Genomic DNA, 15,843 nt, shown 5'->3' with positions numbered 1-15,843 from the left:
GCAGACTATCAAAGCTCCATGAAAGGAGTTTGCCATTTTAGTTGCATTTCTGAACCTTCAAAACTTAAGAGATGAAAGCACCTGCAGATGCAGACACGGCATTCCACGCGTGGCACGTTTTCCGGCATCCTTTTCATTTTGTTTCTTCCCTCTTTTTTTTCTATCATTACAGTTCTTTGAGGTTCCGTTTGACTCGAATATGAACAGGACAAAAAACAGACCCCTGGTGCGAGGACAGATCAGGTAAGGCTGCTCACACACACCTGCTTCCAGCTAATGAGCAATGGGTCTTAATGTTGCTTTTATCTGTCTCCAAGTGTCTCTCTTGCTCTCTTCAGATGAGGAAAAAGAGCAATTTGGAGACAAAAGAAACGCAGCTCTCTGTTCTTTGATACTGTTTCATGTTTGTGACTTTCATGTGAGGTGTTTGGGTAATCAGCTGTCCTCTGCAATCCCAAACCTTCCACTCGTATTGTGTACTCCTGCACGTGTGACCAGACTCCATGCAGTGCAGCAGGGTGTCATTACGCTCCCTTGAAGGTTTGCATTGGGTTGTAACAACAGATCTTCAAAACTTCCCATCTTGGAATGAACACGAGATGGTGGGCTGTCCTTATCCATCCCCTTTATCTGTTAGACTGCATGCATTCACCTGAGTCTCCTGGGTTGTCATTTCCTGAGCAATGAAACCATCCCATAGAGGCGTTGCTAAAAACGACCTGTGTAAAAGCCTTCCTTTTCTTTTCCCAGTCGTTTTATAACACACTGTTCTGCCTTTGCCTTTTCTACGTGTAAAGCTGGAATGAAAACTCAGAGCGGTGGCATCTAAGAACGTCTGGTACAAGTGTCATCATTTAGCTTCTCATCACCTGTATCTAAATCCAGCAGGAGTGCTGTATGTGCATAGATTTCCCTTCAAAAGATCCTTTAGTCACTCTGTCTTCTGCATTACGTATCAGCTCAGCTTCTCAAAGGCTGTTTCCCAGCTAAAAAAGCAAAGTGGAAAAGAACATCAACAAAAAAACTGTAACTTATTTGCAAACTAAAACTGAGGCCCAATTCATAAATGATTCAACAAACAATTTTAGTATTGCGTTTCCATGATTGGTGCCAAGGATTATTTATAACAAAATCCTGTTTTCCCTTAGGCTTCTGCGAACAGTTGGTCCTATTTATTTCTGTGTTTTATCCATCACCTTTGGAAGACTGAAAAAAAAATAAAATGGCGATGGATGAAATTACAAGAAAATTGAGACAAAATAGTAAAGTGAACCTTGAGGGTAAATTCGCTCTCACTGTAAATAGTTAGAGAGCTTCAATAAACTCGTTCTGGTTTGTTCTCAAGGATGGTGCTAATTACAGATGCCTGAGCTGAGTTAATTTTATTTAAAAAACATATTTTAGGGACAACTGCAGTGAGGACATCTGTTGTGCATGCAGAGTGTCCTCCTGTGCAGCACCAGGCGGAGCTGGCTTCCTCTTAGAATCATAGACTCATAAATGACCTGGGTTGCAAAGGCCCACAGTGCTCATCCAGTTCCAACCCCCTGCTGTGTGCAGGGTCACCAACCAGCAGACCAGGCTGCCCAGAGCCACATCCAGCCTGGCCTTGAATGCCTGCAGGGATGCTTTCTCACTTAGGGGGAAAGGTGATGGGGGGGATGCTTTTCCCTTTCATTTCTTCCCCCTTTTTTTGGGGCATAGTCTCGTATTGTTTGCAGGGATTCTGCTGGGAAACCTTCTGACAACTCCTGATTTAGAGAAAGCAATTAGTTGTAGAAGTTTCCAGCATCTTTCAGTGAACTTCACCATCTTCCAACTGCATCACGGACTGACAAAACCATACTTTTTTTCTGCTTTCCCCCCCTTTCATATTTACTTTCACCACAAAATGGTAATGCTAAGGACTTCATGTAATCACTCGTCAATCTATCTACCTGACTGTCAACAGCTAATTTAAAGTTCTTTAAAGTGTCACTTACCTTGAATAATGCTGACCTGATTCCCTGGAGACTTGTGAGCATGCAGACCATGACTGGCGTTATTTCTTCTGCGGTGTGCCAGAGGAGAGTAATCCAGTGCAAGTGATGTAAGCTTGTTATTTTTTGCCACGTATTCCCTGGTGTTCCTTGAACTCTTTCATTTCTGGCTGGTTAAATAAGACCCTTAAATGATTATCCTCATATAAGTCGAGAACAGGCTGGACAGAGATGGATAAATTGTAGGTAAGAGAATGGTATCTCACCTTGGGGAAAGAACTCAACAAGCTTGGGGTACACATGGAGTTCTTGACTAAAATCTGTCTGACATTTAAGTTTTGATGTTTTCTTTAACTGTTTCATATCATGAGGTCCTTGGTGCCTTTTAAACTCGTATCTGTGATATGCAGTGCAAATGAGGCATCATTTTACAGTCCATGCTCATTTTCACTGCTCATAAATAAAACGTAATGGCCTTATTTTTTCATTCTACCCTTCTCTCTTCACGTTTTATTTAGCGGTTTAGTTCTCACAGGTCCTGTTAGAGAGCTGGTGTAGGACCATGCCATTTGTGCAGTCCAGTGCTGAGCCTGAGACCCCTTTTGAAGACTGAGGAGTCCTTCACTCTTCCTAGCGCTGATTGACTGCACTTCTTTGCAAGGTTTTCCAGTGGTGGTATTGGTGTGAACGTATGCCCATTGGGAAGCTGCATTGGGACCAGGGGCTTCTTTTGTAGGCAACTCTCAGATTTTCAGAACTTGGGCCCAAATCAAGCTGGTAACCCTCATCATGAGGTCCTGAGTGTCCCTGAGTCATCCAGCCCTTGGATGAGCTCGTGTCTTCCTTTCCACTAAGCTAACTCATGGAACTGGCTCATTAGATGTGTCATGCTGTAACAGGGAAATTGCTCCCATGTGTTTGGCTTTGTGGCCTTCATTTGCAGCTTCAGCAAAGATTAGATGGGCTTAGTTAGGTTTAAGAGAAGCTGCCATGTAACTAAATCATAGAGTCATTACAGTTGGAAATGACCGCTAAGATCATCATGTCCAACCATCAGCCCATCTCCACCAGCACTGCCCAGTGACCACATCTCTCAGTGCAGCATCTCGACGTCTCTTGAATACCTCCAACGATGGTGAATCCACCACCTGATGTGCCCCTGCTATTAAATGCTTTGTCCCTGGCTCTGACACTGGGCAAAGCATACAGGCAGGGATGCCAATGGGCCTTGCAGAGCTGGGGTCTCCTGTACATTGGAGACGAGTGCACACATCTTTCTGCCTGCCCCAAACCTGCTGCTGACACCCCTTGGGAAAATTCTGACACTCTTGCTAGACCTGTGACAAACAGCACCTGATAGTTCATTGACTTCTTGCTTTCCAGCATCCTATTTAATTTGTAGGGCTCTGAAAAAAATTCCCCTCTGAGCAGTGAGACGTAACCATCCTTATTCTCTATTCAGAGAGTAATCAGAGACATCCTGTTGCAAAAATAACACGGGTAGACCCAAACACAGCATGCCACTAAACGCCATCCATCATTCCAGCCTGCCCACATGTCCCCTCCCTCTGCTGACCCTCGAGTCTTGTTTGGAAATGCAGACAGCTTCAGATGTTCCTCCTACTTTGACCGTAGTGTTAAACTCATCGGGCCTATTTGTGTTTTGCATTAGAACAACAGCTGATATTATTTTTCCTGCTATGGGTTGTTTTTATGCTCTTGACAAGAAAGAAGTCGCTGCACTCACGCAACCTTAGATTGGACTGAAATGGCAGCAGCTTTTTCTAGTTTCCTGTTGGGTTTGATTTATTCCCTTGCTTCTTACAGTAATGGATTTAATTTTCCTGCAGATTAATTTAAATAAATCTCCAGTATGAGCTGCAGTAGCTGGGTGAGCTTAGCCTCTACTATGACAAGTGTCCTGCTCCATTACATTGTACAGAATGACAGCTTTGATTGCAGTTTGACACGGAGCTGCGTGCGCACTTGTTAGAAAGCATCTGTTTTTATGAACTTAAAGGGCTGCTGGATCTGCTGCTCTAAGCACTCATAAAAACTTAATAGTTGTAGGGGAATGGTTTTTCATCTTAAAAACAAAAAAGAAAATAATAATAAGGGGGGGGAGGAGGGGGAATTTCCATATCCGACATCAAACAGTGTGTTCTCAATAGCTGACTAACTCACAACCGTGTCAACACTGCTCTGCTCTGCATTTTGCAGCTCTTCCCTACACCCATTCCTACAGCCTTTCCTTGGGACTGAAGCCATGATTACTCCCTTAGTTCACCTGTGGGCTCATGGTGCAGGCAGCATTGGGGTGGCTCGGGCTGCAGGGACCTCAGGAGAGCAAAGTCCCATCTCCTGTTCCCTGCAGGGGCAGCTGGGATGTTGCTGCAGGTTTTATCCAGCCCTATCCATAAACTCTTCAATATGTGACTAACACACTGTGGTATTTAACTGTATTCTCCTCATGCAAAATATTTGCTCTCTCAAGTTGCTTTTCCTTGTGCAATTAAGAAGCTTAAGTCTATTAACTTGGCAGAAGGCACAACACGGATAATGCCTCTGATGCTTCAAAAGAAATAAATCTTCATGTTGTTTGGTAAATATTTTTTTCCTGGAATCCCATTAACTCCCTCACTTAGCAATGAACAAGGAGCTGTGTTCTGTATATGAGCTTATGGCCTCTCTTAATTATTACAGCAATTAATGGAGGCTTTAATGCTTTTCCCACTTGTTGACGTTTCTGAGTGCAGTGTTGACTTTGGTCAGTTCAACTCTAAGATAAACTCCTGAAGAATCAGACCAAGAAGAGCTCCAGAGTCAGTAATATTTCACGCTGATGGCTTATGTTTATGAACTGTGGTGACAACTGCAAATACAACTTGAAGGTTCATTATCTGATGGGAAATTGCAGCGTGTCAGGCCTTCCTATTTACTCAGAAACTCATTGAGCCTCAGGACCAGATCTGTCTGGCAATGCGTGAGGCCGAGTTCTCTTTCCATCGCATGGAGCAGACCTACTGCTGCTACAGCAAAAGCACTCCGTGCTGAGAAAATGCATTAAAAAAGAATAGAAAATAATCTCCCATAATCGCTGTTGATATCTCGGGGTAATTAGCTCGATTCTTTGTTTGCTAACACGAATGCAAATCAGGAACGTCTCCACTGGAATTGGTGGAGTTCCACTGATATAAGTGAGAGGAAATCCGTGAGTGCTGTGCTGAGACCTGCATGCAGCACTCAGACAGCCCTGGGGTTTAAAGCAGTGGTTTGAAATCTCCCTGAGGCTTTCAGCTCCACTTTGGTTCCCATTTAGGGATCAGCCCCCTCTGAGCTGCTCAGGCTGCTCCCTTGGGTGGTCATTTCAGATGGGTTTTCCTCGTATTTAAGTTAAAACAAATAAAACAGAAACTCCATAAATCTACACTTCTTCAAGGGAAATCGTTGTGAGAGCTCCGATGCTCATTCCCCGCAGGGAAACATCCTGATATTTTGTTTAGAAAATACCTCGTTTTTAAAGGGGCTGCCCTGAGATGGTTCTGAATGATAAAAAGTGTTTCTTTTTACAGCGGGAGGTTTTCCTCTTGTTTAAACAGGGCACGATTCAAAGCAGACACCATCACAGCAGCCTTTCCAAGCCGTTTTTTATCCTGCTTGTAGTCAACCTTTATTATTTGGAAACAAGTAAATGCATTCCATTGCCACCGCCACCCTCCTGGCTGCCTTGTTTGTTTTCACCCTGTTCTCCAGAAGCTGTCATTGACTGTATTTGGTAAACAAGAAATGAAAAAGGCAGCTTTATGCTTGTGACACATCCAAGGCCTTGTAGAAGTGTACACGGTGTGTTCTGAACAGCGGGGCATTCTCTGTATTCCTGGCGTGGCCACATCATGGAGAGGTGGGGGGAGGAACCTCGAGGCTAAGACATAGGTTGATGAGGATAGAACCCACATCAAAGGGTGGACTAATGGAATGATATAATGCTTACTGTGTCGCTTTCCCAAGGGGGATATGGATGACAGTACTTATATTTCAATTATCTATTCACTGCCTGCATAGGATGTTGATTAAATGGTTCTGAGGTATTAGAGGCCTTTTGTAGAGCTCGCGGAAAAGTGGTGATACCGCACATTATCCTTAGATCAAAATGTGTATTAGCAGGAAATTATATAGCTCTAACTACATCTCCGTTTTGTTTCTTAAGGCAATAAGGAGGGTGGTTTTAACAACGAACTCTGCATCCAGATTCATTTCAGCTGCAGCAAAGAACCCTCCAGCTCCTGGTACAGCCCTCTGCCCCAGCAGCCCTGCAGCACTCAGCGCGGGCATTCCTTTGTAGGCAGCTCTGTTTGCTCAATATAAATCCTGCGGAAACACTTGACCCCTCACGCCTTGCTGCCTTTCAGTTCAGCCGAGGGGCCTTCACAGCCAAATTATTTATCAGAATCCTTAATTGCGCGCAGAACAGTTGATAAATCGGCGGACATTGTGCCCTGCCTCCCGTTAGGAAGCATCCCAGATGCTCATGTATAAACCAGGAGTCACGGTGCATTTGGCTAAATAGCTGCTCCATCTGCTCACAGGGAGCGCTGCTAATGGAGATGTCTTATCCCCCCTGTGTCAGCTCCATGCTGGGGGGCAGAGCCCTGCTTTGTGCCCTTGCTGTCCACTGGGATGGCCATTGATTTTTACTTTTCCTTTTGTAACTGCTGCGTGGGGAGTGGTTTTCTATGGAGGTGATGGTGAAATGTTTCCTCTTATGCCTCACAAACAAAAGCCAAATGAAGTTGGAAGCCCAGGATCCTATCTCTGACTCATTCACAGTTTTGTCCTCGTGGCTGTCAAACATTTCAGGTTCATGTTTGTAAATTTTGGCTTAATGCAGTCAAAAGCTCAGCACTTTGTTCCTTCTATTAGTATTAAACCTTATCTGGTTTAACCACAACAGCATCATTATTCACGGAGTGCCAAGTGTCGGAGGAAATGTCACTGCTCAACAAGTCCATTACAGAGCTGCCTCTGATTAGAAGCTGCTATACCCTGAGATCTGTTTACAGTAAGTCGTGTTAGAAGTGCATTTCCTTCTGTGAAGGACAGAGTTTATCATGTCTTACACAAGTTATAATTTACATGTTATCGACTTTGCAAGCCAGATTTAAAAGAGGTTTTTTCTTACAATGTAATTAGCTCCGCTAGCACAGATGCTTGCTCTTTAGTCCTTATTACCAGAGAAGTGGCATTCCTGAGGTTAAGATATCCAGGGAACTTCTTTGATATGTTTTATTTAAACTTTTCTTTTTGCCAGGGTCCTCGAATCACAGGATTATTGTATTCTAAATCATGCCATAAAGGAGCATGAGCCACAATGACTCACATTGCTGCCTGCATGTGACAGCATTACGTTTGTGTACTTCAGGGGTACATGGAGGCTTATGTGGGTTTATTTTAGCTGAATGTCTGTAAGATGTAACTCCGGATGCTAACTATATCAGACAAAACACCCAAATAATAATGCAAGAATCCCAAGCCATGATCATTCCCATCCTTTCTGCTATGGAAAGCAGCAGCTTTGCCTTGATGCCTGGTAGTTGCTGGGCATGGCAGCGCTCATTGTTAAGAAGATGCATGGAGGCTCCTCTACTGCTGGTTCAGCTTCCTTCTATCACTGAGATTTTGGCTTAAGGTTCTTTTCCCAGAAGCGTGATGTGTGCAATTGTCCTGAAGGTAAGAGGAGCCCTGCCTCTGAGCTTGTTAAGCAACAGAAATGAAAGAGGCTTCTGTTCTCAGTGGACAACACATGGGCTGGTTCACCTGCCCTGAAGCACCATCAATGCAATGCAAGGATCTTAAAACTGCAATTTGATGGTCTCAGCTGTTCACTTACTCTTCCTCATTATGGTATCTGCAGCGTGGATCCTTCTCCTGCTGATGACTGCTGCTTCCTGCCCTGGTGTGTCTGGATGTGGTGGATGACTTCTTTCCTTCATTCTCATTGCTCCCAGGAATGTGTTTAGAGCCAATGATCCTGCACTTCACAACCAAGAATGACTGGACCGCCTTATCACTTTCTGAAGACCACGTTGATTCATACTCTAGCACTTCAGTTTTCTTCCATCTCAATGAGATGGAGAACTGACCTGGGACTTCTTTACTCTCTGCTTTCTAAGCGTTGGCTGCAGGCTGAGCAGCAGCATGTGTTAGATTTAATCACTCTAAATCACAGAAGAAATGTTTCTGGCGAGAACATATTATCCAGTGTGTTTGTCAGCTGGCCTCTGGTTCTTACACAGAGAGAGAACTGAGATCTTGAAATGAAATGAATGGATCACTTAAGTGCCATGCTGTAAGGTTAGCTTTGTTAGGTTAAAGAGGAGGATTTAGTTTAAATATTATGGGGGACATTTTTCAAATTTACTGTGGGTTTGTCTTGTAAGCACTTTAACAAAATATTTACATTTTTGTGACTGCAGGGAAGCTGTGAATATTATTATTCACCCCTTCACTCCTACCTAACAGAGACATATAACAAGGAGCGTGCTGACGCTCGGCAGGGTTGCTCGGGGTTGTTATGGTTAGTGTTCTGCTGTGTATAGCAAACGTAATGAGAGCATAAACACTGGAGAAGTAGGGCTTCTTTTCATTTTTATTCTTTTCCTTTGCCTCCAGTGAAGTGATGGAGCCCAATTGGTGTTTCTGCTTAATACCAAAGGGCAGCATAAAAAGCCGTATTTCTGTCTGACCGCGCTGTTAATAAACCTGCAAGTGTTCCCAGTCTGTGTTAGGTTTATCTCATCCCATCGCTGTGGCTGGTGTGGTTCCATCTGTCAGAAGAGCCTCAAACCTCAGAGCAATGGAGGAGCAGATCCCAGCATCGCTTCCATGGTGCTGGCTGGTGGGATGGCAGGAGATGCTCAGGACAAGGCCCCGTGTTGAGGGTGGAACTCCAGGTTCTGTTATTTCCAGCTGAGCTGAACTCCTTCTCGTTAGCATGAACTTATCATCTTTGTGGAAACTTCCAGTGAAATCAATTGAACTGGTTTTGATTTATGCGAGCGTAAAAAAGAGAGATGTGTCCTTCAAGATGAAATGATTCTTTTAAATTAGCCCTGTTTGTTTATGATAGTTTTAAAGTCCCCGGCTCTGGCAAGGGAGACTGAACATCTGCAGCTCAGATTCTTGAGGAGCGAGGGAAACTAATTGCCTCCAATTTGGTTAAAATACAGTGTCAATTACTCCTTTAAACAACAGTGATACACAGCCTTGACAGCGAGGCTTGGGCTCCATGCATGGGTTGTTTCTTCACTGGGAGAGAAATGAATTGACATAGACATGGGGTATTTTATCCTCATTTGTATTTATTTACACTAAGTGAGCTTCTGAACAAGTACATTGGATAGCAAAGCCAGAGCTTGCTTGGCTGTTTAGTGCCCAAACTCCTGAATGCATCTCTCTGACAGCACCCAGCCAGCAATGCTGTTCATCCATTGCTGAGCTCAGACTAGTTCCTCTTCAGCTCAGATTCTGCATTAGAAGTAATTCTTATCATGTTTCATATATATATATATATGTATGTATATTTATTTATTTAGATGTGGGGAACAATACAGTCCAATAGGAGGTTATCAGCATCCCTGTTATGGTTCCCCTCAGAAACTGCATTTGCAAAAAGCCAGTTACAAAAGCATTAGCAGGCAGAATTGCAACAGGTGGCTTCCTGCTATCTTAGCAATTGTGGTAGTGTCATACTCACCTAAAGGGAAACTGATATGAAATGCACTTCTTGCAGTGCATGTAGAATGTGGTGTGCTATAGAAACAGCTTTTGGGACAAGATGCCTGCAGGGAGTTTGTTCACAGTGCAGACCAGAGGTTGAATCATTGGCAGAATGAAGATTTCTCTGCTAGTTAAGATTTAACATTGAGTAATTCATTAAGGTAATGAAGAATGGGATTTGACAACGCTCCCATTCATTTGCTCCTTCTAACGGACATCTTGTCAATCATTGGTGGTATATGACAGACAAGTGCATATTCTGATGCTTTGGAGCCAAGGGGGAAGAAATTGAATTCCCAATTAAAAGTTTCATGTTTTAATTCTAAAATAAGTCATCCTCCAGCCCTTATCATGAGTCACGAACTTTCTTTCATGACTGAGAACAAATGGGTGCATATGAGCACCTCTATCAGGAGGCTGGAGGGCTTTTTCATGCTGTTCAGCCACAGCTTAACCATAGATGGTCCGGGAAGGAGAGAGCAGGTCATGGGAGTTCAGTGAAGCTGATGCTTCTAGCATCAGATCAGTGTAATTTCTTCAGTTGGAAAGAAATACCATTCCTCGAAGCAAATCAGTTCGGTAGCTGAAAGCTATCTCTGCATATAAAAATATTGTGTTAGTCATGCTTTAAGTGCCGTATGAAATGAAGATGTGCTGTCTCAAGGCTGCGCTGATTGGGGTCGTGCTGCACCGCTTTGATTCAGGCTCAGAGTGTGGATGTTTCTTCTATCAGGTGCATCCCCCCCCTTGTCCATCCAAAAGGCTCTTCTGGAATTTAATACCTTTTGCAGAGAAATTAAAATCATTTTAGCAAAATCAAACACTCATTCATTCATGATGAAGCTACTGAGCCAGGCGGTGCTGTTCCAGTTTCAGTTTCCATTAGCTTTGTTGTTATTACTATATAACTTTTACAGCTGACAATGGTCATGAATATGGTTTTTATTACTAAATATATAAATATGCAGCCTGAAAGGATTTGTGTGGAAAGTTTAAAATTCAATTTCACTGTTGGTAGATTGCCATCATTCAGTTGTCTGCCATGATTACTAATTGGGTTTGAAAGATCTGTTCCTTACTTTGAGCTTTCGAAGCTGTCGGAGTGGTTTTTTTAGCCTCCCATCACAATCATTTCAGGGAAGCTACCGTTGCTATTCGGGGCAAAATGTGCCTTTTTGCAGCTTTCTGGCTGGTTTTTCGCCATCAGCTGAGTGCCAGAAGGCTGCCCTGCTTCTGGCTGCAGGCATCTGGGGAAGCAGGGCTGGAAACTGTGCAAACACAGCCCAGATGTGTGCTGGAAAAAGACGGACTTTCCTCCCCATTACCTAAGTCAGAGGAGCAGGAAGGCTTCTATACGGTCATATGTTGTTGCAGTGCGTAACGTCCTCAGCTCCTCGCTTCCCTTCCATGTGAGGTGGGATTGCTTGTAGCTGCAGGGCTTGGTGGCCTTCCTGAATCCTCTTGGTGGGTCTCAAAGAGTTTTCAAGGTGGGTCTGGCAGTTCTGGGTGCTGATCCTTCAAAAAATAAATAAAAAGTAAGAATCTGCAGGCTGAGGGAGGTGGCCCAGACATAGCTCAGCTCCCTATGGCAGTTGTGGTGATCCCACCCTGGCAATGGTTTTTTAGGACTGGCTTTTGGCAGTCCTTCATGTTGTCTGGCCACGGGAGCTGAGAGGATGCCAAGCAGAAGTGCAGAGGCGGTGGTTTTCTGAGAGGGGCCAGGTGCATTGGGAATGGGGAGCTCTGTGGATCCTCCTCTTGCGGAGTCGGCTTTCATGGCTGCAGGAACATCCAAAGGGACGTGACTTCAGTTTGAATAACCTCTTGTTTCTGTTGGAAAATGCAGAAACCTCAGCCCGATGCTTTTGTCTGAGCTTGTAATTGGCTTCAGAAGCCCGAATAGCTTCTTGCTGACCTGGAAAAAGTTGGGAAGAGGGGCTTCCTCTGTCAGCCGGGCTGGCAAGGAGTATGGGGACATTTTTAGTACCTACTGATTCCAGAAATAATAAGTAGCTTATGATACTAACTCCTCAAATCTGATTTTAATTATGGCTTTAGAGCAGCATTCTTGCACTGGACTTGTGTTTCAGACTGAGATGGCAGAATAGAGCTGCTGAGATGCGGACCAGGCTGGTATTGCCAATGTCTCCCTTAGAGCCTCACTATTTTCAGCCCAGCCTAGTTCTGGCTGTTCCTCTTCTTATTGCAGCAAATTGTTTTGACACTGTTTGCAGCTGAAATCTTCATCCAGAGTAACAATACTGAGATTGATCTGAGGCATCAGTCTCCCCTTTTCTGCCTTATTTCCCTGTCCCAATGGAGAGTGATGCAGGAGGTGGGGGCGTTTGTTCCCTGCATCCCATTTCTCACCAACCCCTCCTGCTGGTTTTAGGTCTTCATCTTGCATTGGGCAGAATGATCCTGTGGCTCCAGAGGCTGTTGTTGATAATAATAAGGTCTAATACAAAATACTTGACCAGGAATGTGAGCATTTCAATCCGCTGAGGTGTTCTGTGCATGCTGCACTAAACAAAAGGGCGCTGTTGTTTTCTTTGATCTGTTGGGTTTTTTTCCAATTTGCCATTTTGGAAGTGGGTGATGTTTCCTTAAAAGGTTTTTGACAGACAGGGAGAAGAGAGAATTTGTTTTATTACCTTCTGTATTAGGCTTTGAATCTAATTTTCAAACATAAGCACTTGCGCTTCACCTGAAAAATATGCAGGCGGTCTTAAATGGACACTTAGATTCAAGCTCTCGCTTTTATGTAAATATGTTTTGTGTGCCCAATTTCCCATTAAAACAAGGTCACAAATTAAGTTTCTTATGTATTTACACAACATCTGAGCATGAATTGCATGCAACTGCCGATTGCTTGAATGCACCTATTCAGAATGCATACAGGCCGTGTGGTTGTGCTGGTATCTGAGTATCAGTGCATTCACAGAGCCACGTCCAAGTGTTAGGTGCTGATACTGGAATTTGTCATGTTTCTGAAGGCTGGTGTGTATTGAGATGAAGTAATTCTGGGTAATTTTTGGATGTCATTTGTTTTTTAAATTCATTATCTTCTCTTAATATGCTTTTTCTAATTTGTGGCTCTATCGGTGCTTTGATGGCCATCTTCCCAAAATGTTTTGCCAAAGGCAGCACAGGAGAGCATGCACAGCAGTGAAGCTATTGATCTCTGTACACATTAAGCTCGCTAATGCTGCTGTGAAGTAGGTAAGATAATACGTTAATTTTATAGATGGGCAAACGCTTTAATTTGTTTTCCTTGCTCCATTTTTCCAAGTAACACCAGGAGTCAATAAGCACTGTTACCCATGACTCTGGAGCCTATTAAATAATCATGCTTCATGTGTGTGAGATCATTATATACGTGCAACCAGCTCATCTGTAAGTGTCACCTGGATCCAAAGATGCTGCTATTCCTCGTGGATCACAGCAGGCTGCTGTGCTGCCCATGTCACCGTCAGCAATGTGATGGGTGAGGGTCCTCTCCTGGATGCCACGACTGGGATGGGTTCATCGTGGGTGAGCTGAGCAGGAGAGGCATCTCAGCAAATTCTCCTTGGATCTGGAGGGGTTCGGTTGTTTGGCGCTCAAGCTGAAGTTCTTTCAGGAGCTTTTAGCTGAAGGTCAGTGTCTTTGCTCACTATTATTGGGCATTTGCGTTCTCAATGACGGAGAGAAGAGGGTTGAGGCAGAGCCTCCGGTTTTTGGTTTTCCTGGAGGAGGTGTCGTATGTGGTGACATACGTGGGTATTTTAGCGTTGAAATGTGAAGAGAACTCATTTGGCACTTGTAGTATTTTTCCAGAGTCTGATTTTAATCAGTCAAATAACTGAAACCAACTCCTCCCAAGAATCCATCATAAAACCCGGTTTCTTACTCAATATGTTTGCTTTCCCAGCTAGCTGCTTGTCCAATTTTCCAATGGAAGACTGCCTTTTTTATTCCCATGAGAGTGATTCCCTCAGCATAAGTGAACGCCCAAGTGAAATGAAGCTTATGTACCAGCGTCTGTCATCATCCTGCACTTATTGGAGGGGTTGGTTTAGGGATGAAGGAAACCAGCAGAGAGCCCGTAGCCCATTCTCAATGCCACATGAGAATTCCATGGTCTTGGGGTCCCCTTGTTCCTGGGAGGACTTTGTGGACCTTATGTGGGATAGAGCTGGTAACAGCTGAGCATCACAGCCCTCCTCCTGCTGCAGGCTGGGATCCTCATCCCCTTGCTGTCTCAGTGAGGTACAGGCAATGAGCTGTGTGCCAAACCAATGAGCATCACATCTCATCCGTGAGTTCTGACAGGTCTTATGTCAGCAGGGAGATATATCATGGTCCCTAGGAGACCATCAGCTATTAGAAATCAGGGTGTCCTTAAACTGCTTGACTTAAAGGTGTGTCAAGCATTCCTTCTTAAAGTCCTCTAAGACACGAAAGTGGTAAAAACTGCAGCAATAACTGAAAATTCTCTGCCTTTTCCTCAAATATGGCCTCTTTTTCTGTGAGGCATTGCTTATCCATCTCCTAGGCTTTATCAATATGATGTATTTATGGGACAGTGAACTGAATTCTGCCTCGCGTGTCTCCAAGAAAGCAAAGTCCTAATTTCTGAGTGTGTAGTCTTTGTAACGCCAAGCAGTTTTATGGGGCAGAAATAACAAAGCTGAATCATCGGATCACAGTAGGAGTTTCTGATCTCAGTTGGTGTTTCTGGTGCAGACCCTTGTCAGTCAGACAATTAGTCTTTGAGAAGGATTTTACAGTTGCTTGGTTTTTGAGGGGAGAAGTAGGAAATAGGATACTTTCACGGTGTCTAAAACCTGCATGTGAAGAACGGCCATCGCTGACTTGATGCCCTCCACTGAGATCATTAGGAATGTACGTTGATCAAAGTGCCTTCAGGAGCCTCCTTTTGAAAAGGAGCAAAAATTAAAGAGGTTCTGCTCCCATCTCCTGAGGAAGGGATGAAGGAAATACTGAATTTCTTATCAAATGTTGTGGGTTTCCCATCCCCACAGCTGCCCAAGGCCAGGCTGGATGGGCTCTGGGCAACCTGATCTGGTGCAGGGCAGCCAGCCCATAGCAAGTGGGTGGAACTGGATGATCCATAAGGTCCCTTCCAACCCAACCACTCTGTAATTCTGTGGTTCTGTGATTAAATTCTGGTGTCAGCCTTTCATCACCAGCTCTTGATGCGTGCTGGGCCTTTCATTTGGAGCAATACAGCTGAGTCTTCACTCTTGATTAGCGAGAAGAAAGCTCGTTGCGTTGGGTCAAACCGAGTCCTCATTGAGGACGTGCACCCCATAGGAGTGCCTGGTTCTGAGGATCCTGCTGGTCTTTTGTCACCTCCAGTGCATGCATTGTGCCAGTCTGGTGCTCAACCGTATGTCTGGCTCTGTTTTATTCAGCCACCAGTCAGGATGGATTTGTTTAACCAAAACCAGTCAGGCTTTCACTGTAGAGGGGCAACACGCAGAAAGAGTAGTGTTTGTAGTCAGCGCTGAGACACCTCGCCATGCAGACTGTGTTGTGTTGCCTTTGCATAGCAGAGCATTGCTAGCTGCAAACCAGAAGGGCACAGCACCTCCTGGCTCCCTCTGCAATGTGTTCTCAACCTGTAGGCCTTGCTCTGTTGTTGGGCAGCCAGGCAGCATCCTGCTCCATCTGTTCCTGCCGCTCCATTACCTGTGTTGGGATGTATTGACTCAGTCCATTTAATTTGAATCAGAGGCAGGGTGTGAGTTTTGCTCGCTGTAATTCTTGTGGTTATTTAGGATTTTCATACAGTAATAGTTTGATGAAGGCTTTAAAAAGGTGGGTTTTTTGGCTGATAAAACACCCATAAAATTCATCCCCACCAGCATATTCTCCTTATGAAGCTGGAGCAGTGCTTGCAACACGTATTTTAAGGTTAAAGATTTGGCCAGAGGGCAGAGTGATGGTAGAATACAAAGGCTACATAGTTTTAAATGAGACAAAATGTGTAAAGCTAAAGTTCACACGCAGACATTTGCTGCAAGCACATTTATTTTCTGCTCTTATATATATATGACTGAAAGCGTGTATTTAATGCAGC

General features: G+C 44.2%; 1 protein-coding gene across 2 annotated transcripts in view; it reads left to right on the top strand.

Moving 5' to 3' along the window:
- LOC107322098 (protoheme IX farnesyltransferase, mitochondrial) overlaps positions 1-15,843 on the top strand; it is an 88,722-nt gene that overhangs the window by 53,312 nt on the left and 19,567 nt on the right. For both annotated transcript variants that reach the window (XM_015879736.1, XM_032448310.1), the window contains exon 5: positions 173-243. In XM_015879736.1, coding sequence (XP_015735222.1) covers positions 173-243 — 71 coding nt within the window. The remainder of the gene's footprint in view (positions 1-172; positions 244-15,843) is intronic.

Source organism: Coturnix japonica, chromosome 18, assembly GCF_001577835.2.
Source record: "Coturnix japonica isolate 7356 chromosome 18, Coturnix japonica 2.1, whole genome shotgun sequence".
Classification (NCBI taxonomy): Eukaryota; Metazoa; Chordata; class Aves; order Galliformes; family Phasianidae; genus Coturnix; species Coturnix japonica.
The sequence above is the reverse complement of the archived record's forward strand: the minus strand, read 5'-3'. Positions and strand labels throughout refer to the sequence as shown.